The 21049-nt window shown below is 40.9% G+C and overlaps 2 protein-coding genes across 6 annotated transcripts in view; one reads left to right on the top strand and one right to left on the bottom strand.

The window, feature by feature from the left end:
• The first annotated feature begins 270 nt into the window (after positions 1-270).
• On the top strand, positions 271-4170 carry LOC116506187 (uncharacterized protein K02A2.6-like). Its single transcript, XM_032213835.1, has 2 exons — positions 271-396; positions 928-4170. The coding sequence occupies exons 1-2, from the start codon at positions 271-273 to the stop codon at positions 4168-4170; spliced, it is 3369 nt and encodes a 1122-aa protein (XP_032069726.1).
• Positions 4171-7066: 2896 nt separating this feature from the next.
• The window catches only part of DOCK8 (dedicator of cytokinesis 8), a 98225-nt gene continuing 84242 nt past the window's right edge, over positions 7067-21049 (bottom strand). For all 5 annotated transcript variants that reach the window (XM_032212915.1, XM_032212914.1, XM_032212913.1 and 2 more), the window contains 12 exons: positions 20856-21014; positions 19628-19728; positions 18523-18715; positions 16124-16267; positions 15288-15419; positions 14105-14239; positions 12283-12372; positions 10970-11206; positions 10167-10310; positions 9644-9750; positions 8995-9165; positions 7067-8210 (listed from right to left, as the gene is read on the bottom strand). In XM_032212915.1, the coding sequence (XP_032068806.1) occupies positions 8153-8210; positions 8995-9165; positions 9644-9750; positions 10167-10310; positions 10970-11206; positions 12283-12372; positions 14105-14239; positions 15288-15419; positions 16124-16267; positions 18523-18715; positions 19628-19728; positions 20856-21014 (1671 nt within the window). In that variant the 3' untranslated portion in view covers positions 7067-8152. The remainder of the gene's footprint in view (positions 8211-8994; positions 9166-9643; positions 9751-10166; positions 10311-10969; positions 11207-12282; positions 12373-14104; positions 14240-15287; positions 15420-16123; positions 16268-18522; positions 18716-19627; positions 19729-20855; positions 21015-21049) is intronic.

A 21049-nucleotide genomic window follows, 5' to 3' on the forward strand; every position in this document is an offset into this window, starting at 1 on the left:
TAGAACTGCGCTTAATTCTACCGCGACGAGACGTCGTTGGTTCTGACAGGAATGGCCACGTTAAATTTCGCGCCATTCAACTATGGAGCTGAGACATGGGAGTCTTACACGGCTCGATTTGAATGTTTCCTGGTCGCACACGACCTCACTGAGCTGACAGATGAGAGGAAATGTGCGTTTTTCTTGTCCGTGTGTGGCTCAGACGTTTTCCACACAGCCAGGGCTCTGACAGCCCCTGACCCCATCAAGGCCGTTCCGTGGCCTGAGCTAATGGCAAAGTTGACGAGCCATTATGCTCCGTCCCCGTCCAAAATAGCCCGCCGGCACGCGTTCCATCAGCGCAGCCAAGCTGAGGGAGAGTCCGTGAGTGCATACGTTGCTGCCCTACGATCCGCCGCCCTACACTGCGAGTTCCGGGATTTGGATGAAGCTCTTCTCGACCGCCTGGTGTGTGGCCTCCGCGACCTCAAGCTACAGAAGCGGCTACTAACTAAACCAGATTTGTCATTCCAGGCAGCCTTTGACGAAGTTCGGGCATCCGAAATGGCTGCTGTTTCCCTAGCCACCATCGCGAAGGCCCGGGCCGCCAATGCCGCGCAGTCTGCCAATGCCTTTAACACAGTGACCAGTCAGCCAGACTCGGAAAGTGAAGATTCCGATGCTGAAACCTATAATGAGGACATTAACCGCCTTGATGAGGCGAACAGAAAGAGCTGGCAACGGCAGAAGGGCAAACCTAAATCTGCATGTAGTGGTTGCGGAGGTAACCACGAAAGAGCTGAGTGCAGATTCAGGCAAGCCCTCTGCCAGCGTTGTGGCAGAAAGGGTCACATGGCTTGAGTGTGCCGAGCAGCACAGCCCATGTCCTCTTCCGAGTCACAAACCGAGCGGTCGCGGCCATATCGTACCAGGGCTGAGGGCCCCAAGAAAGCAAAAATGGACTGCCATGCCATTCTCCGGAACTCTCACCATGGCCTCTCTTGCCACCAACTGCAAAGGAAAATTCAACTGACGGTCTTGATAGAAGGGAAGCCCTGCGCGATGGAGCTCGACACCGGTTCCGCAACGTCTATCGTGTCGTGGAGCACAATCAAACGCATCGTGCCGCAGCTTTCCAAACGCCAGCTACATGACTGCAATCTCACATTGAGAGACTATCAGGGCAACCTGATTCCAATAATTGGTACCCGAAAGGTCAGAGTGCAGTTCAAGGGGTTTGACGGCCGCCTACCCCTCATCATAGTCGACGGACGGCTGCCCAGTCTTCTTGGTCTCGACTGGTTCCAGTCCCTGGGTCTGCAGATCAGCGGAATCCACCACCTCAGCGCAAATGCACTCGACTGCCTGGTCAACGAGTTCCCAGAAGTCTTTGATGGCAACCTCGGCAAGTATACGGGCACGCCAGTTTCCTTTAACCTCGACCCGTCCGTACAGCCGGTGCGGATGAAGCCTCGCCGAGTGCCCATCACACTCAAACCAAAAGTGGACGCTGAGTTGGACAGGCTAGTGGCTCAAGGCGTTCTGGAGCCAGTGGACCATGCCAGATGGGAAACACCCATTGTGCTACCCATCAAGCCAGATGGCAGCGTGAGGATTTGCGCTGACTATCGCTGCTCAATCAACCGTGCCTTGCCGTCCAACGCGTACCCGGTACCAGTGGTTCAGCATTTACTGCACACCTTGGGCGAGGGGACTGTGTTCGCGAAGCTCGACCTCGCCCAAGCCTATCAACAGCTGGTTGTGGACGATGAAGCAGCTGAAGCACAAACGATTATCACACACCGGGGCGCTTTCCGTTGCCGCAGACTGCAGTTTGGGGTCAGCATTGCCCCAGGACTGTTCCAGAGCTTGATGGAGCGGTTGCTCCAAGGACTCCGAGGCGTCGTCCCCTATTTTGACGACGTCCTCGTGTCAGCCACCTCTATGGAAGAACTCATGGCCCGCTTGCGCATGGTTCTCCAAAGATTCCAAAAAGTGGGACTGAAGGTTAAGAGAGACAAGTGCCAGGTTGCGGTATCCCAGATAGAGTTCCTCGGGTTCCTCATCGATGGCAGTGGCACCAACCCCACGGCTGCCAAAACCAAAGCCATCGTAGAGGCCCCTGCTCCAACTAACAGAGCTGAATTACAGGCCTTTTTAGGCCTCCTTAATTTTTATGCTGTATTCCTTCCCCACAAGGCTACGGTCGCTGAGCCACTTCATCGCCTCCTCGACTCGGGCGCCCCCTGGGTGTGGGGCCGCCGGGAGGCTTCCGCCTTCCTCGCTGTCAAACACCTGCTCATCTCAAACGATGTCCTAGTGCAGTACAGCGAACACTTGCCCCTTGTGCTCGCTTGTGACGCTTCACCCTATGGGGTGGGCGCCGTTCTCTGTCACCAGCTACCCAGTGGGGCAGAGGTGCCAGTCGCCTATTTTTCCCGCACGCTCTCTGCCTCTGAACGCAACTACGCGCAAATTGACAAAGAGGCTCTAGCCATTGTGGCCGGGGTGCGCCGGTTCCATCACTATTTGTATGGCCGGCCTTTCCAAATTGTCACTGACCATAAGCCCCTACTGGGTTTGCTGGCAGGAGATCGGCCTGCCCCTCAGGTCCTATCTCCACGCATGACTCGTTGGTTCGTGTTCCTGGCTGCCTATGACTATCAATTGCACCACCGCCCAGGGAAGCAGATTGCTCATGCCGACGCACTCAGCCGCTGCCCCCTGCCCGAAGCTGATGAAGATCCTGCTGCTGTGGCCCCAGTGTTCCTTATCGACGACCTCAACCTTCCAATCTCTGCCGCCGACATCGCCCGGTCGTCAGCAAGGGATCAGGTAATATCCCGGGTGCTAGATTGGGTTAGGCGAGGGTGGCCGAAAGACCCCGTAGACCCCATATTCCTGCCCTTCAAAGCACGCCTGGCGGAGCTCTCCGTCCAGCACGGCTGCTTACTTTGGGGCCATAGAGTAGTCGTACCTCCCTCACTGAGGACTACTGTCTTGCGGCAGCTGCATTCTGCACATCCCGGAATTGTCCGGATGAAAGCCCTAGGCAGAAGCTACGTCTGGTGGCCCAAGCTCGACCAAGACATAGCCGACCATGTCGCTGGGTGCTCGAAATGTCAGAGCGCCCAAGCGTTGCCGCCAAAAGCCGAGCCGCGTTCATGGGATCCCCCATCCACTCCCTGGTCCTGGGTTCATGTTGATTTCGCAGGCCCCATTCAGGGCCGGATGCTGCTCATTGTTGTGGACGCCTTCTCGAAATGCGTCGAGGTCGTCCACATGTCCTCCACAATGGCAGACGCGCTCATCGCGTCCCTGCGCCACCTGTTTGCCACCCACGGCCTGCCCGATGTGGTAGTCTCGGATAACGGCCCACAGCTGACAGCCGCAAAGTTTGAGGCCTTCCTAGCTTCCCTAGGCATTCGACATGCCCTCACCTCCCCGTTCCACCCCTCTAGCAATGGCCTGGCGGAGCGCGCCGTGCGGTCAGTGAAAGAAGCCCTTTCTAAAATGGACCACCTTCCCTGGCAAGAACGCATTGACGCCTTCTTGCTGGCCCATCACTCCACACCTTCCCCGGAATCCAATACGAGCCCCGCCGAGCTCCTAATGGGACGCCGGTTGCGAACTACTCTTGACCGTCTGCACCCTGCCTATTCAACCCCAAAACCTCTGGATTCCCTGGGTGGGTCTCGCTCCTTCGGCCAGGGGGAGGCAGTGTACGCCCGGAATTATGGGGGGTATCCCTTGTGGCTACCGGGCGTAATAACTGACCAGACCGGGCCCTGCTCCTACAGGGTCAGGCTTCTCGACGGCAGAGTCTGGAAACGACACTGCGACCAGTTGCGGGGCAGGCGCCAACCACAGACAAGCCAGCAGCCGTCAACCGACCTACCCAGTCTGACAGCTCAGACGGACAACGAAGGGGCCAGAAACGAGGAGGCCAACGAAGGACAAGCAGCAGGAGCCCAAACCCAAAGCGGCGACTTACTTGGTGGGCCAGCTCCGTTATCCGCTCTTCCCCGGCCAGGGCGATCTCAGTCCTCCGATGCAGAATCCTCGGCCAAACAACCAGAGCCTCCAAGCGGTGCAGAAGGGCCTAGGGCATCCGGCCGGATCAGGAGGCGTCCAGCCTACTTACAAGACTACGCCTGCGCAAACTTAGGGGGGAGGAGTGTTGTGTTCTGAGCTTGCGCTGAGTTAGAGTTTAAGCGGGAAGCGCTCGACAGCTGATTGGCTGATCGTTTGACAGCTCCTGTATAAATAGGGAGCTGTCCAAACGAGCAGCGCGCGTTCCTATCTAATCCGGTTCTGAAACGTTAACCTGTACTTTAAGGGAATAAACTTGTTAGCCTTTTATTCCTGTCTCCGCCTCAGTTCTTCTGGCTACCCACAGGTCCTTGGTACACACCAAAATCCATAGGTTGAATTCTGGGAGTTAAAGTCCACAGGTCATAAAGTTGCCATTGTTGCCATTGTTGTCCACCTTTGGTAAAAGAGTTTTTCTTTTTAAAAACAAGAATAGGGACTGGAAAGGCACAACATTTCAGTTATTCAGTTAGTAAAAACACCTAAAACTCTAGTGGGAGTTTTACGTATATGCCAAACATCTAACTGTCATCTATGAGACCTAATTCATGTCCTATCTGTTAAATGAATGCTTCTTGCCTATTTTTGATGGTACCCTGCCTTAGCCTTTCTTTTGACATCTGCTATTTGCATCTTCTCCAGATGTTTTCTATTAAGGAACTAGCAATAGGGTTAGGATTACAGAAGAGGTAAATTGAGCATCACCACTCAACTGTAACTTTATTAAGAGAAACAAATAATTTTTGAAATAAATAAGTGGTTCTTGCCCACATCTAATGACACCTGCTGGATGTACTAATTGGCATCAACTTTAACTGTACAAAAAGCATAATTTTACCTATATAAAAATGAATCAAGAGTTCAGACTGGAGCAAGGGGAAAATAGAATCTGCAACCAGAAAATGCCTTTTTATACATCAGTACAAAGTCTCCTTCTAGCCAGTTTAGACACCAATCCATGTCTTAAACGACTTAACCCTGCTTATCTTCTGAACTCAAATAAGGTCAGCCAGCTGCTTCTGTTTGTAGACAACAGGCTCAACGAAAGTTATATACAAGACTTTGTAGGCTGTAAAGTCTTAGTGCTAATAAAGGCACGATCCAACAATTGCTAGTATTTTTATCAACTTGAGAATGTACAAATCTATTTTTATTTATCAAATTTTGAAACCACCCATCTCCCTCACAGAAAAACTCTGGGCAGTGTACAAATAAAATATGATGATGTCGAACAGTGCCTAAAAGTTAAAATTTAAAAAGTTGCAACCCGATTCAAGTGTGTCAGATGTCATGTGAAGAATCTGTCCCACTGGTTCGTCACCCTGTATGTGTATTTTAATATAACACAGGCTAGTTAAGACAGGTAACTGGTTTGCTTTCTTTTTTCTCTGCCTTGAGACTTTCCACAGCTATTTATAAAAAACAAACAAATGGCAAAGCTGAACACAGGAGTGAGTAAATGGAATGAGTTAGGTCCCTTTCTCCATTCAGTGTTGATTTTGTATTTTTGAAGATATTCCAAAATACTTCAAGAGAGAGTGCTTTAAAAAAAGGCATTTTGCTGATACATGCCAGGGCTCTTAAATTATTAGTTTTTAGGAAATGATCTCACTATTTGCTTTACCCAACTGACACTACAACATGATTAATATAGAATGCTACTTTAAAGAAGCTTCTGTGGGCCTTTCATGTATTATTTTGAATAGTAGTAAACAAGGCTACTTGCTTTTTTTTAAATTCAATTCAGCTACTGTCGTTTCAAGTTAAAGAGAGCAATTTGTAACAGAAGAATAAGCTAGCTGAATACTGATGCCCAATCAGCATTTCTGAGATATAATGCTATGGTTGAGAGAATTGCATATTGGCGACATAGAATCCTGAGTTTAATGAAGCCATGGAAACCAGGACAGATTGATTACCCTGTCCATTGTCCTAAACTGTTGTTCAGCTGTAGACCCATTCCATGCTCACATTTACCGGTAGTTGATCTGGGAGGGGGGGAATGCAAGTGTAAAGTGATACAGATAGTCCTCAACTTATGTTAATTGGGACCAGAACTTTTGTTGCTAAGTGATGTGGTTCTTAAAAGACTGTGCCCAATTTTATAACCTTTTTTGCTGTGCTCTTTTAGCAAACCATGCATTAATTAAACAAATTCAGTTTCTCTGAAGGACTTTGCTTGTCAGAAGCTGGCTGGGAAGGACACAAATGGTAATCATGTGACCACAGGACCCTGCAACCATTGTAAATACATGCCGGTTGCCTAACACCCAAATTATGAACATGTGACAGTGAGGATGCTGCAATGATTATAAGTGCAAGGAATTAAGTCACTATTTCCAGCACCGAAATGGGACAACTCATCACAGTCAACTTGCTATGGCCAACTTGCTGCGGGACAACACACCATGGCCAACTCATTACAGGACAACTTGCTATAGGATAATTTAACTATTCAATTTAAAATAAATAAAAAAATATTTTAATTTTTGTCATTTACATTTTATTCTATCCCTCTTTTTTCATCCTTTAATGATTCAATTCCACCATTTCTTTGATATTAGTGTAACTTTTGTACCACAGTGAGTTGTCCCACTGTCCCAATGAGTTGGCCATAGTGAGTTGATCCACAGCGAATTGGCGGTGGCAAGTTGGCCACGGTGAGTTGGCCACAGTGAATTGTCATAGACTCTTCCAGCACTGTTATAATTTCAAACAGTTGCTAAATGAATGTCTTAAGTCAAGAACTACCTGCACCAAACAAGAGCACCAGTGTTAGGTTCATACATACACTAAAGTAATATCAAGGACTGCTATGTACATATAGCATATGGCTGCCTATTGTTAATGAACATACATTGCTTAGAATAGATAACTTGTCAAGGTTTTGTTATACTGCCTTCTTTTTCATACATAGAGTTGGGAAGATTAAAGAGGATAGTATAGTGCCACCGTATTTGAATCAAAAATCAGACAAGGATTTTTCGTACTAAAATAATATTTTATTTGATTTAAAAAATGTATATACTGATTTAGATCTTTAAGTATAAAAGTGCCAAAATAATTAGTTGCCGTCACAGACTTGGACATTTCACAACACTATATACATATACACAGGTATGTAACAGATTTTTTTTTTAATCAAATATTCAGAAATATGCAATTATCAAGAAGCACTTGATAATTGCAATAAGCACTTATCCAAATTATAATAAATCTACTAGTAGTTTTATAATAATAATAATAATAATAAAAATAATAGTAGTAGTAACTCAATGTATATGAAGGCCAGCACCAGCTAAAGAACTGGTAACTGTGAGTTCACATTGTTATGTACATAAAACTGTTATGTATATTATAATGTAACTATAACAGTAAGAAAAAATGTAATTAAGATGGGCTCTCCATTGTTATCAAATCCTATTTCCCCAAATTTATTAAACTTGCTTTTTTATCCTTTTAGATAAAATAAAACCTCAGGTTTTATGACATAATTGCTTAATAGGCCCATTGCAATGCTACATGTCAAGCATTTAAGATTGTTGATTTTATGCAACAAATTGGAATTGTACATATTCATAATTTACCTATTAAACTCAATCAGATTTTACTTGAGCTAAATCTTGTTTAACTAAACCTTGTTACTGTTGAAATTTGAACTCCCCAGAGAATCTGTCCATATAATTTGAATGCCATCCATGATTAAGTCAAATGCTCTTTATATTAATTCTGATCATTTTCATAGGACTGCTGTGATCAAAGATCCACAAAGTAGTCTTCAGAGATATTCAAACATACAAAGATGGAAGACAATATCTGCAATATCTGTTAACTGGCCTTTATATCTTTGGAGAAAATGCAGGAATATTTTCTTTGGAGGTACAAATATTAAACTGAAAAAAAAATCACAGCAATCTGCCCTCTTGCAGATAATTGCCATTTTGACTCATATGTAGCATGATATTTACAAAATGTGGTCCTTAGGAATGGTGAGAAGAGCTTCCTGCATGGCACACCAACCAATATCTTCCTTCATTTGATTCTGTTTGCCAAAGGATTGCTTGTTTTCATTAGACTATTCTTAAGAATTCTGTGTGGGCAGTTCATACTTCCTTATACTAGAATTCTTGAAAGAATCTCTGAAATGAATAACAATTATAAAATAATTTTAAAATGTGAAAATGGAAATGTGTGGACAGAGATTTTAAAAAGACAATGAAAGAACATTCATACTGCATATAAAGTCAGTACTTCCTTGGTGACAGTAGATGGAGAAAAAAATATGCTATTCCCTTGAAGCAGAATTAATATACTTCTGAGAAGTACTTATTATTCAATATACTCCTTGTTTTATTATTATGGCTGATTACAAAGCTATATATTACTGTGACATATTTATATAGTGCACCATATTTATATAGTGCACCATATAGAAACAACTGGAAGAAAAGACATGATCTATTCAAATATTGAATTCTATGTTCATATCCTCAAAATCCAGATGATTTTTGCCTCTATAGAAATGTAAAAATAGAAACACAAACCAGGCAAAAAAATAATTTGGGAAAAACATCAATAAGGCTTTGGCTTTTTGCATTTTTTAAAGTCTAAGCTAATTCTTTAAAAGCACAACTTCTTTTCAATTTAGAAATAATTGAATTATATTGGCTGTATCTCAAAGATACATTTCGGCTTGGATGGAGACAGGATATATTCTCTGTGTAGCAATTGTAATTTAAATCAGGAACAGGTTAAAGTTTCTTTTCTGCATTATAAGGATTATCTCAGTTTATTGTGCAAATCTAATTTTATTAAGGCACTATATAACAATTCTGATGACTTGATCCTGACTGGATGCTCCTCACTCTCATGTAACACATTTTTGATGTAGTCAGCATCTGAAATACAGTATTGTTTTAATACCTTGAAATACTGTTACATTTCACAAGAGGTTTATATAGCTCTGGGATTTTCCTCCTAATCATTGGTCTGAGGCTGTTCGCTAATTTCTCATAGTTCTTTTTCAGTTCCTTATGATATTCTTTTTGCTCAGGGGTAATCAGGTGCCGGTTTTTTTCCAGTGCTTCTCCACACCTGTTGATCAAATAATGGAAAAAAACATTACTTGTTGATGGGTTACACTTAAGCCATGTGTAGTAATATCAAACCCTTGACCAGGTTATGTATATTAGTGACCTTGTTCTGAAAAAGTAGGATGGGGAAAGATGAATATTATGAAGTAGCCTACTTCTTATGTCACAGAGACAATCTCATTATTACTTTTCCTTCTATATATGTAGAAATATGCTTTATCAATTATTATTCTATAATGCAGTGGAGATCCTGTGACTTTTTATTTGTTAGATGTATGCCCTCCCACCTTTTCTGTAGAAGCTTAAGGCCACCAATATGAGGCTATTTCTTCATTTCATCTCCATAACAATAAGCCAGGAGGTTCATTGGATTGAATGATTAGCACTCATTTGGAAGCCCTCTCACACCCAGATCTGCTAGTACAGACCCACTCAGGGTAATTACAAGATTAACTCATTTCTCTGTCCTCTTTACTTACCTCATTATAAACTCTTTGAAGCATAATCTCAGTTTGTTGTGATGTCGGTAAAGTTTTGGATCATCTGGAATCTCCGCCAGAAACACTTGGGCTACCTCTAGTGGTCCCTTATTAAAATAACATTTTACTGTATTAGGGAACTACATTTTATTGTTAACTATAGAAATATTAGCATGTAACATCCAGTAGAAGAACCAAAATGAACTTTCAGGGAATTTCAGGTGCAACAGAATGGGGCAAAATAAAAAGATAATAAGCATCAAGAATCTACTGAATGGTAGCAAAATTGTAAAACTGGTAACCTAGATCAGAAAGTGAATGCCAATAGATTATACAGCTCGTAGAGACTCAGGAATCATTGCATGATGTGAGCAACAATGAAAAACCTAAGTTTATTTCCAGAATGAGCATGTGCACATATAATTATGACATTTTTGTCATTATTGTTTTTCCAATATGCCAGTAAGGCTGAACAAAAAGTACTCTGCAAAGCATAGGTATTTCATTATTTATCCTTATGTACCTGGTTAACAGTAGCTCCTACAGAACCTTGAAGGACCATCTGGAGCATTTTGGCATCTGGAGGCACTTGGTTGGTGGCAACTGCTAGCTCAAGGGTTTTCTTTTGCATGTCTTCAATTGCTACTTCAATTGGCGTCAACACATACTGAAATCAAAGATAGCCCATTCATTTAAAAAAAAAGGCAAACATTAATAAAATAAAAGTCTGGAAGACAAGCATAGGGCCACAGAGTGGGGAAGGTCATATCACACATGTACCCTGGAGCCGGGTGGGTGGGTTGGTGGGTGGGTTTCCCACCAAGAATATGAGAGATTTACTTTGTGTTATCTCTAATACCATTTTAAGGACTTGAGTACAATATCTTGTCTGCAAAGATTACTTAGTAAATGGCAACAGTGATCCAGCATTTTCTGTATGTCTCTTTTGCCATTTAGGGATCCTTAGCATTTTTGCAGTCTAGGTATTGTAGCCTATACGCCAGAGGTGGGTTCCTACCAGTTCGCACCTATTCGGTAGAACCAGTTCGTCAAATCTACCAAACCGGTTAGAAGAGGTTCCACCAGTGGACCCGGAAAGCAGGCCAAACCTACAGAAGAGGTTCCAAAAATTTTTGAAACCCATCACTGCTATACGCCATGAAGGTGAAACACTTTATAGTTTTAATAGTTTTTCCTGGTCTGAAAACTGTACCTTCAGCAATTGCGAACAGAGATAACTAAAAAAATGAGGAAAAGGGGACTGAACAGCCCAATACAACTCTGAAGCTACAGATTCACTGCTCCTTCTTAAGATACATGCATTACCTCTTCCTTTTGAATTACATTGATTCGAGTTTTGATATAAGGAAAAGCATGCATTGTGGTCAAAATGGTCTTCCTCGTATATTGTTCACTCAGTTCTCCCCGTGGACTTCCATCCTGCGTAAAAGGGGTGGTGTACATAAAACGTCGAAGATCAAAGTTTTTCTCAAAGTGGGTTACTCTGTCTTTCATCTCATAGTCATCAAAGTATGGTTCCACAAAAGTAATCTGTATATAGGCCTGGGGAAAAGGTAAAGTCAGTAAGTCTTATGTGTTAATTATTACTATGATTCATCACACAGTCAGCTAGATATTTAGACTGGATTTGAGATTTTTATCCATCTTTGGAGTCCTTCCGAAGGATCAGAGACTGGCAGGTGTTGTTTGATGGTGCTGAAGCAATGATGAAATCTATTTTTTTTGCCCACTGATTCTGTGGCCATGGCTTGGTGGTGGTGGGTCAAGTGACTGGGTGGGTGTGGCCAACTTTTTTTCACTTTTTAAAGCATTTTTTTCCTGCCGGTTTGGGCGAATAGGCAGGGAAAAAATGCTTTAAAAAATGTGGAGGAAAGCTTCCGACGATTGCGCGGTTAACAGCTGAGCTGCGCAATCCTTGGAACCCTTTTTTTTAACTATTGGTTCGTAGAACCAGGGACAATTGTCCCTACTGGTTCGGCTGAACCGGGCTGAACTGGGAGGATTTCACCTTTGTGCTGAAGCTATTATTATTTGGGGTCTTCACCTCAGTATTGCTGCCTGGTTACTGCCTGGAGTTGTCCCTGCTTAATTTTAGCAAGGTTTTTCAGAAGTAGTTTGCTTCCTGGGCGGGGTGGTGGTGGTGGAGAGAGAGAGAGATGGCCCAAGATAACTCTCTTGGCTTCATGCCCAAGGTGGGACTACAACTCACAGTCTCTTGTTTTCCATTGTGATGCCTTAACTGCTGCACTAAGTAGGGCCTTGTAGATTAATTAATATCAAGTTTAAGCTAAAGAGAATCACACATGGAGAAGAGAAGGTATTTGTTGTACTTGTTCTGGATCCTATTCTTATTTAGTTGACATACATTAGCAATCCAGCACCCACCGTGCAAGACTGGATCTTGCAAAACCACTTGCAAGACTGAACTCCAGCCTCTCTCTGCCATACAATCCTGGGAGGTTCACCGCAGGCATTTGGATCCTGCAAGACTGTGCTGGTGCCTTCCCAGACTCTGCTGGCTTTTCATTTGGACAAACTTCTTGTCTTAATTTAGGTTCAGATTTAAGGGGCTTTTAAAAAGATTTTTAACTGTAAAATTAGAAGTAGTGTTACCATACCTTTCTGGGATCTAACTTCTTTTTTTCGACAGGAATAGAGTCTTTGATCACAACAATACGATCTTCTCCAAAGCATTGACCATAAAATCCCTGAGAAGGAAACAAAATCATGAGTATAGGTAATACTTACACACACACATCTACAAAATAAGTCAAGTGATAGGAGTGACAAGTGATAAGTCAAGTGCAATTTAAGGTGTTATTTGACCTTTAACGTCCTACATGACATGGAGCCAGACTATTTGAGGGACCTCTACTCTCCGATTGCCTGAACACATCTCATTATATCCAGTAGGAGAGACGAATGATACCTAGGAGATGAATCTTGTCTGCTGTAGCATCTCTCCTTTAGAACTTCAGAGACCTGTGGTGGCATAATGGCTAGAATGCAATACTGCAGTATACTGCTGACTGCCAGCTGCCAGCAGTTTGACAGTTTGATTCTCATTGGCTCAAGGTTGACTCAACTTTCCATCCTTCGGAGGTGGGTAAAATGAGGGCTCAGATTTTGGGGAGCAATGTGCTGACTCTGCAAACCATTTAGAGAGGACTGTAAAGCATTATGAAGCAGTATATAAGTCTGTGCTATTGCTACTGAGGTGAAGTTAGCCCCAATCCTTATGGCTTTTTGAAAAGCTCTCAAACATGTTTTTTTTTCATCAGGCTGGGGATTCTGTAGCAACAAGATGATCATTCATTGGCTGGTTAAATTTCTGTTGTGAAATTAGGCTGCTAATTTTATCATTGCTGCATATTGTCCAAGTATAAGTTTCCAGGAACTTTCTAACAAACTGAACCTCCTTTTCTTAGCAGTGATCTAAATCATCCACTTTCTCTTTTCATACTATCCATTTCCATCTGCTTGTCAGTCACCGTCTCTTAATACACCATTTTTCTCACCTCCTATCACTCAAGCGTCCTCTCAATCCTCTGCTACAAATCCCCCCAAAAGGTCAGAATTCCTCTGCAGAATCACAATCAAGCAGGCACAACCAAAAGACCAATTTGGGAGAACAATAACTCTGTCAAACAAATTTGTAAATCTTAAATGCTAGAATACTGCAATGTTTTGTCAAAGTGCTTGGTTTTCCCATATAAAGTGATCCTCATTCTCACAATTCAAACACACATTTCTGCCATTCATTAATTATAAGTTCCTAACTTTCATTTTAAATCCTGAAGCTCTGAACAAAATCCATGAGGTTTTATTGGTTTTGTTTTGGTAGAAATTGTTCCTTTAGTCTCATAAGGTAAAGAAGTCAAGGAGTAAGGGGGTAAAGGAGTGAGGACTAATTCACCTGATATAAAAAGTTAATGTATCCAGTTTCCCTTGAAAGGCTCACTAATTTTACAGGGAAATGTTTTCATATTAAAAAAAAAAAATCCCACTGTATCCTCTTTCATATTTCCCTTTTTTATTGCATTCTAAACTTTTCTACTGCTATAGTTCCCCTTATTTATATGACAACTCCTTATTTAAATGACAAATGGTAACAAGAGGTAACTAGAAAGCAATGGAAACTATAAGACTAAATGCTTTCCAATTTATAAAGACCCTTCAATGTTTAAATTGAGCTAAACTCCTGGGTTCAAAATAATATTAAGTGAAATAAAATATCCAGATCTGCCTGGATTATAAATCCCGGAAGCCATTGTAGGGACTGTTGTCTCATTACGATTGGGGAGCATGACATTAGATAAGATTAGTTTAGGACACTATAAACAAAATTGTTCCTTTACCATTTCCATTCAGTACATAAAACCGTATCTTTCTGAATACTCTTTTGGTACATTTTTTAAAATTATAGGTGTAACTACCTACCTCCAATCGGTCAGATATCTCAGGAAGTTTGGTTATGGCAGGCTCTTTATAAACAAATTCCTGTTCATCCAGATCTCCAAAGATGGCTCCATAGAAACCAACACGGAAATAGGTCCCAAACATTCTCTTTTGACCCTGATTGATGATTACAAAATCACAGAAATAAATCTGTCTTTTTTTGCAGCACTTTTCCAAAGAGCAGTTGTATTTTACTTTTAAGTGCATCCTAGAAGAACTGACTAGGTCAGAGGTCTCTAAACTTGGCAATTTTAAGACTTGTGGACTACAACTCCCAGAATTCCCCTGCAGAACAGCTGGCTGAGGAATTCTGAGAAGTAAAGTCTACAACTTTTAAAGTTGCAAATTTGGAGTACTTTCTGTTTGAAAATTATTTCCTAGAATTTTATTGAAGGTGAATTTGGCTATTCTGCTCCCATTCACAACACTATCAAAGTTAGCTACTTGTTTTATCTGATCAAAAATGTGTCTGTCTGTATCTCAATCAATCAAACAAAAATTTGAAGCAATTTACATAAAGAATTACCTAGTTTGAAAAAAAACATAGTTGAAGGTAAATATTTACAGAGCATTTATAACCTTACAAAGCTTTTTAGCTACTTGGGGAAAACATTGGAGTGGAATCTTATGCTAATAGAAATAACATAGCAGACAGGTATTTATTGAATAGCACATCCTCAAAAAAGTGAAATTTTAAGCAGGGGAAAAAAGGATTGTACAGGTAATCCTCAATTTATGGCCACAATTGAAACCAAATATTCTGTTGCTAAATGAGACATTTGGTAAGTGACTTTTGCCCCTTTTTATGACTTTGCTTACAACAATTGTTAAGTGAATGATTGTAGTTATTAAGAGAGTAACACGGTTGTTAAATGAATCTGACTTCCCCATTGATTTTGCTTGTCAGAAGGTCACAAAAGGTGATTACATGGCCCTGGGACACTGCAACCATCATAAATATGAGCCAGGTGGCAAGCATCCAAATTTTGATCACATGACCATTGGGATGTTGCTACAGTCATAAGTGTGAAAAACAGTCACTCTTTTTACTGCCATTGAATGGTCACTAAATAAATGATTGTAAGTCAAGAACTACCTGTATTGCAAATATCCTTATCGTTCTAATCAATATACAACTACTGTAGCCCAACAACCGAAAAAGTACCTTATTTATTATGCTCTCAAAAGCCTTTTGGAGTTTACTGTGAACAGAAGAAAGTTTCCTAAAGTCTCGATTTGTTTCCAAAATGGGGATGACAATCTTATAGACCTCATTGACGGTTTCATACAATCCTCCCTTGTAGAAAGAAGAAACATTTTTTAAGACTTTCAATCATTCATCAGAAAATTACCACATTTAGAGCGTCATGCCTAAGAAATATTTGCTCTGTTGTACACTATTTTCCCCCAGTGAAGCCATAGTGACAAGGCTCGCATGCTCATAAACATTGCCAAACAAAACCAAGCAAAGTGCACCACTGCTTAATGCACTATATAAATCAGATCACTGCTAATGTGTAAAGTCTCATTAAGGCTGTACTCAGTTCAAACAAAATCTTTTTGATATTGGTTTGGCTATAGTTTGAACTAAAATGATATGCCCTGGAATATGAATGGTGACTATATTACTTCACTACAAAGTGGTATTGAAATGAAATTGTCCTCCTAAGTGACTAAACCAGGGGTGTCCAACCTTGGAAATTTTAAGACCTGCGGACTTCAATTCCCAGAATTTCCCAGTCCACAAGTTTTAAAGTTGCTAAGGTTAGACACCCCTGGATTAAACAAAAAAAAAGAAAAAGAAATGTGCTTAAATTTACAGAGCTTCATGTTTTCTTTTGATGCATTAGATTGTTTGTTCTGAATGTGCATGTCTTTTACTTTCATTTTATTGATCCTACTTTTAGAGATGTAAGCCGCCTAAAGTTGCAGCAGCTGTAAATCCAATTAAAGACATAATAAATAAACAGAATGAATAAAAGACGGCGTACTGCTACTCACAGTGTTAAAAAGCTCAGCAGCATTTTCCAGCAGTCCCACCAACCCGTGCTCTGAGAAATATCTTCCTGAGCAAACCCCATCTTCATCTGGAGACAGAATATCATCTGAAACAGCAGACTCTTCTAGGACATTGGAGGAAATATTCTGAAAAGGAGAACAAGAAGTTAGAGAACAAACAACTCTACATATTGTATCTATTGGAAATCTTTCTATATTCCTTTTACTTTTTGTTTTATATTATTAAAATATAATCTGGCAAAAAGAAAAAAACCACCAAAATTGACCGACAAATATTCAATTTTTTCTTCATTTGTTATAACTCAAGCAGTAATATATCTGAATGCTCATTTTCGGTTTGTATAGGAAAATATAATTTGCCCACCAAGTCTTATTTCTGAAATAAATCATTTATTTTAACCGGACTTGGTGTTAAGGGGAGGATCTTTTGCAACTAAATATCCTATGTATAATGATTTGCTTATTAATTCATCTGTTATATAACATGCTATATAGCTTCAGAATTTCATTTGAAAACATATACATAAAAAAGCATGTTTAATAAGATTGACATGTGCCAATTTTAAAGTATACCAGGATGGCTTTCAAAACTGAAGAACATGTTTCACTGCATAAGGAACACTACAACACACTAGAAGGAAGACTGAACTTAAGGTAAGGATGAAAAGCAATGAATATAAGAGAGTTTAGGTTTGTCAAACTTGGCATGTGTGGACCTTGGATATTCACATTTTTATATTTTCCATAATTTCAGATTTGGACAAGGGACCACATCTCTGCCCAGAGATCTATATCCCTATAATAAATAAGAAGAAGATAGGATAAATAGGATTATTATTTTTTTCACAAATATCTGTGAGGTGCTTTCTCTTCACAAGTCCACTGCTTCAGTAGCATGCTTCTCCTGATTTGCATTCTGCTTTGTTAAGATTCACTCTTAACAAAAAGTGAATAAGTTAGGACTCTAACTTTTTTTTCCTGTTCAGTCGTGTCCAAGTCTCAGAGACTGCCTGGACAAACCCTTTCAGTTTTCTTGGCAAGGTTTTTCAGAAATGTTTGCCTCCTTCCTCATGTCAAGAGGAAGTGACTGGTCCAATGTCACCCAACTGCCTTCTAATCCAAGGCAGGACTAAAATTTATGGCCTCCTGGTTTCTAGCCTGATGTCTTAACCATTACAGCAAACTGGCTCTCTACTCCTAATTAGGTAACTTTTAAATTGATACGTTGCCTATTTATTTTTGTGTGGCATAGGCTCTATATGTGGCATAGGCTCTATATGTGGCATAGAGCTATACTAGGATGGAACAATAACCTTTTGTATTTCTAAACTAATTAATTCACCTGGTACGTCAGTTGCGCCCCTTCCTGGATCGGGATGCTCGGTGCACAGTCACTCATGCCCTCGTCCTTCCTCACCTGGACTACTGTGACGCTCTCTACATGGGGCATCCCTTGAAGAGCACCCAGAGGCTTCAACTGGTCCAGAATGCGGCTGCGTGGGTTATCATGGGGGCACTTAGGTGCTCCCATGTTACACCCCTTTTAGGCGGCCTGCACTGGTTGCCGGTTGTCTTCCGGGTATGATTCAAGGTACTAATTATGACCTTTAAAGCGCTCCATGGCTTAGGCCCAGGGTACCTGCGAGACCACCTACTGCCACCGGTAGCCTCCCACCGTCCAGTGCAATCCCACAGAGTTGGCCTCCTCAGGATGCCATTAGCCAGACAGTGTCGGTTAGCGACCCCCAGGGGGAGAGCCTTCTCTGTGGGAGCGCCTTCCCTCTGGAATGAGCTGCCCCCAGAGCTTCATATAATCCCCGACCTCCGGTCCTTCCAATGCGCCCTAAAAAGTTGGCTTTTCCAGCAAGCCAGCCTGGCCTGAACAAAACAAAATAAATTATTGATCATTGTTAATTTTAATTCGAATTTTTTAAAAAAAATGTTATTGTCAATTCTAATTGGATTTGTTTGGGATATTCTATTTAATTTTTTTAACTTTTGTATTATGTGTTTCTTTTAATGTTGTACGCCGCCCTGAGTCCTTGGGAGAAGGGCGGCATATAAATCTAATAAACCAAACCAAACTATATTGAATATGTAGTTTTCAGTGTGCAGGTATGCTGAGTACATAGAAAGGATTTAAATCTTACAAGCTTCTTATCTGCCTAGAAAGAGTCATGCAGTACCAATAATGAGAAGTAGGCTCTATTTCTCCCTGCTTTATTTCTGCAATCTGCTTTGACTACTGGTTTTCGTCCTGTCACCCTTGCTAAGCTTCAGTGAATATGCTTAGCATTTGTGGGATCAATCTAGCTTAACCCAGGACATCACCCTGGTTACCCAGAAAAAGACTTGCGTGAAATGAAGTAATTTGCTCCTACCTGGAAAGTGACACTTCCAACCGGCAGATAGCTATGGTCCTCTAACATGCTCAAATATTCTGCCACAAGAGCAGCAGCATGAATGAGGCACATGGCAGCCTCAGTATAGCATTTCTTCTTGGTGTGCTTCTCTGCCATGTTCTGAAGCCAGGTAAGCCTTAAGTCAGGTGAAGTCTGATACCCTTTGGCAATCCTAAGAAAATAACAGGATAAAAAGAATGTTTTGTTTGGCTTTTTGATTGAATGATGAACAATATCATATTATTTGATCTTGAAGCATAGCAACTGGCTTTAAAATGGCAAGTAACTAGAAAATAATAATATTCCATAGAATGGCTCAATCAATCTCTTTTACTACTAACAAGAAGGTTACAACAGAACTGCATCATAACATCTCTTTCCTTATGTTCTGCCACATTTCTAATGAGCCCTTATATAGAGTTTTTTAATGATACATTTATCAATAGGCTACATCCCAAAGGTAATTTTAATGAGCTTTTTATCATGTTGCTAAAAAAGAATAATCCTCAAATTATCAGATAATCCTCAAATTAGGATCATAATGCCCATCACCGTTATAACTTGTGAGGATTGTAAATTGGGCCACCCTGATTTTACAATCTTTTTAGGGTGGTGATTGTTAAGTTAATGCCAGGGTTGTTAAGCACATCCATGTTTCATTATGGGTTGCTTTTGCCGAGAAATGGAAGTAAAGGCCAGCTTTTGACAAAATCATTTTAAAACCTAGTCATGTGACCACCGGATGCTGCAAATTACTATAAAGGAAGCCCGGTTGTTGAGCACATGAATGTGGGGGAGGAGCATTCAAATCTGGGTCATTAGTACCCCAGGTAGGTCAGTTATAACTTTATGAAAAACTATACTATAAAATCAATGTACTTTTGTTGACTATTTATACTGGTAAAAGGAATTAAAAAATGAAATTCTAGATTAAAAAGTTAGTAATAAAAAACCCTCTTCTCCAAGGAAAATGCAATAATCCCCTTTGGAAAAATAGATATTTAATACAAGACATCAAAAGTCTCTAAACTGGAATCTAAACTGTAAGTGATCTGAAGGTTAGAAAAATGCTAGAGTTTTCAACCTGTACATAAGATCCATAAGCATCTCTGGGTCTTCTTGAAACTGTCGCATTTTTACTGTGTCTGATAATATGCAATTCAGATTGTGCAACAATTCTTCCACCTAAATAAATTCAAACACATTTTCAATTTTTTCCCCACAGATTTCAAAAAACAATCACTGATAAGGAAAAGAAAACCCCCCTACAATGAAGAATATTGAAAACGGAGCTTCCGTTTTTCAACAACACCCAACACAATTAGAATCACATAATATAACTTCTAAAATATTACATTTCTTTTTTACTATATCATGTAACAATGTTCCTCAAGGCATTGCAAAGTGAGCACAATTAGCAGCGTTTCCGTTCCAGATCAAAGTAATCTTATTTGAATTAGAATATATCACCATAACCAATTATGATAGGAATTCATCCTTTGCCTGAGGACTCAGCTTTTGTATTTTTGCTTTTTGACAAACTGGGAATCAGATCAAGAATTTTTCCATTAACAACAGTTTCCTACTTCCGCCAACCTGATACAATAGGACTGATAGATTGGGGGAGGGGGAGTCAAGATTATTACAGCTTGTTCCTAAAACACTAAGGCTTTTTGGTTTTGTTTGCTGGCTCACATAAGCCAAGAACAAAAGAAGACAGGGACAAAAGACATATTTATTTAGTTGATATATTACTCTTATAGTCTTCCAGTTCCATTCATGTCAGGCATCAATGGCACTATTTTTGGACATTCATGCCAACCGTTCCTTAACTAAATACAGCAGTCTTATGGTTTTCTCTTTTGCCACCATTTTTTATTACCAATTACATCCTCCTCCTCTAGGGCCAGGGTTTCCCAACCTTAAGAATTCTAAGACATCTGGATTTCAACTCCCAGAATTTCCCAGCCAGCCATGGGGGAATTCTGGGACTTTACTGGGGTTGGACACTCCTGCTCTTGGGTAATTTGCAAAGCACAGTTTTGTAGAGGTTAGATGCTTCTTCCTTGCTTTGAGCAATAACAAGAAAAAAGAGCACTCTAGGAACTAGTAATAAATAATCCCATGGTATTTTCCCTGAAGCTTTACTAAAAATTATTGGCGAGATTAGATACAGCTTTGATTGCTGAAGTAAGTGCCTTTGCTGCTGTTTTTACCTATGAGTGAGCAATATGGGTTTTGCCCAATAAATTTACCTAAATATAGAAAGGGTAAATTGATGCAAAAGAATTAAAGGCCACATAATGCCTTACCTGTCCTGGGAACAAAGTTGATTGCATTTCTAAATCTTCCTCTGCATATGCCAAAATGGTCCGTAATGACCTTCTGAGATATTCTTCATTAAATTCTGAAGTCTTACCAACCAGAGATGCCAGGGACATTGTCACTTGCATTTTCACTCTTGCAAAGTTCTTTTATAAAAGAGAAATAAACAAATCCTTGCTTA

This window comes from Thamnophis elegans, chromosome 3 (assembly GCF_009769535.1).
Source record: "Thamnophis elegans isolate rThaEle1 chromosome 3, rThaEle1.pri, whole genome shotgun sequence".
Taxonomy (NCBI): Eukaryota; Metazoa; Chordata; class Lepidosauria; order Squamata; family Colubridae; genus Thamnophis; species Thamnophis elegans.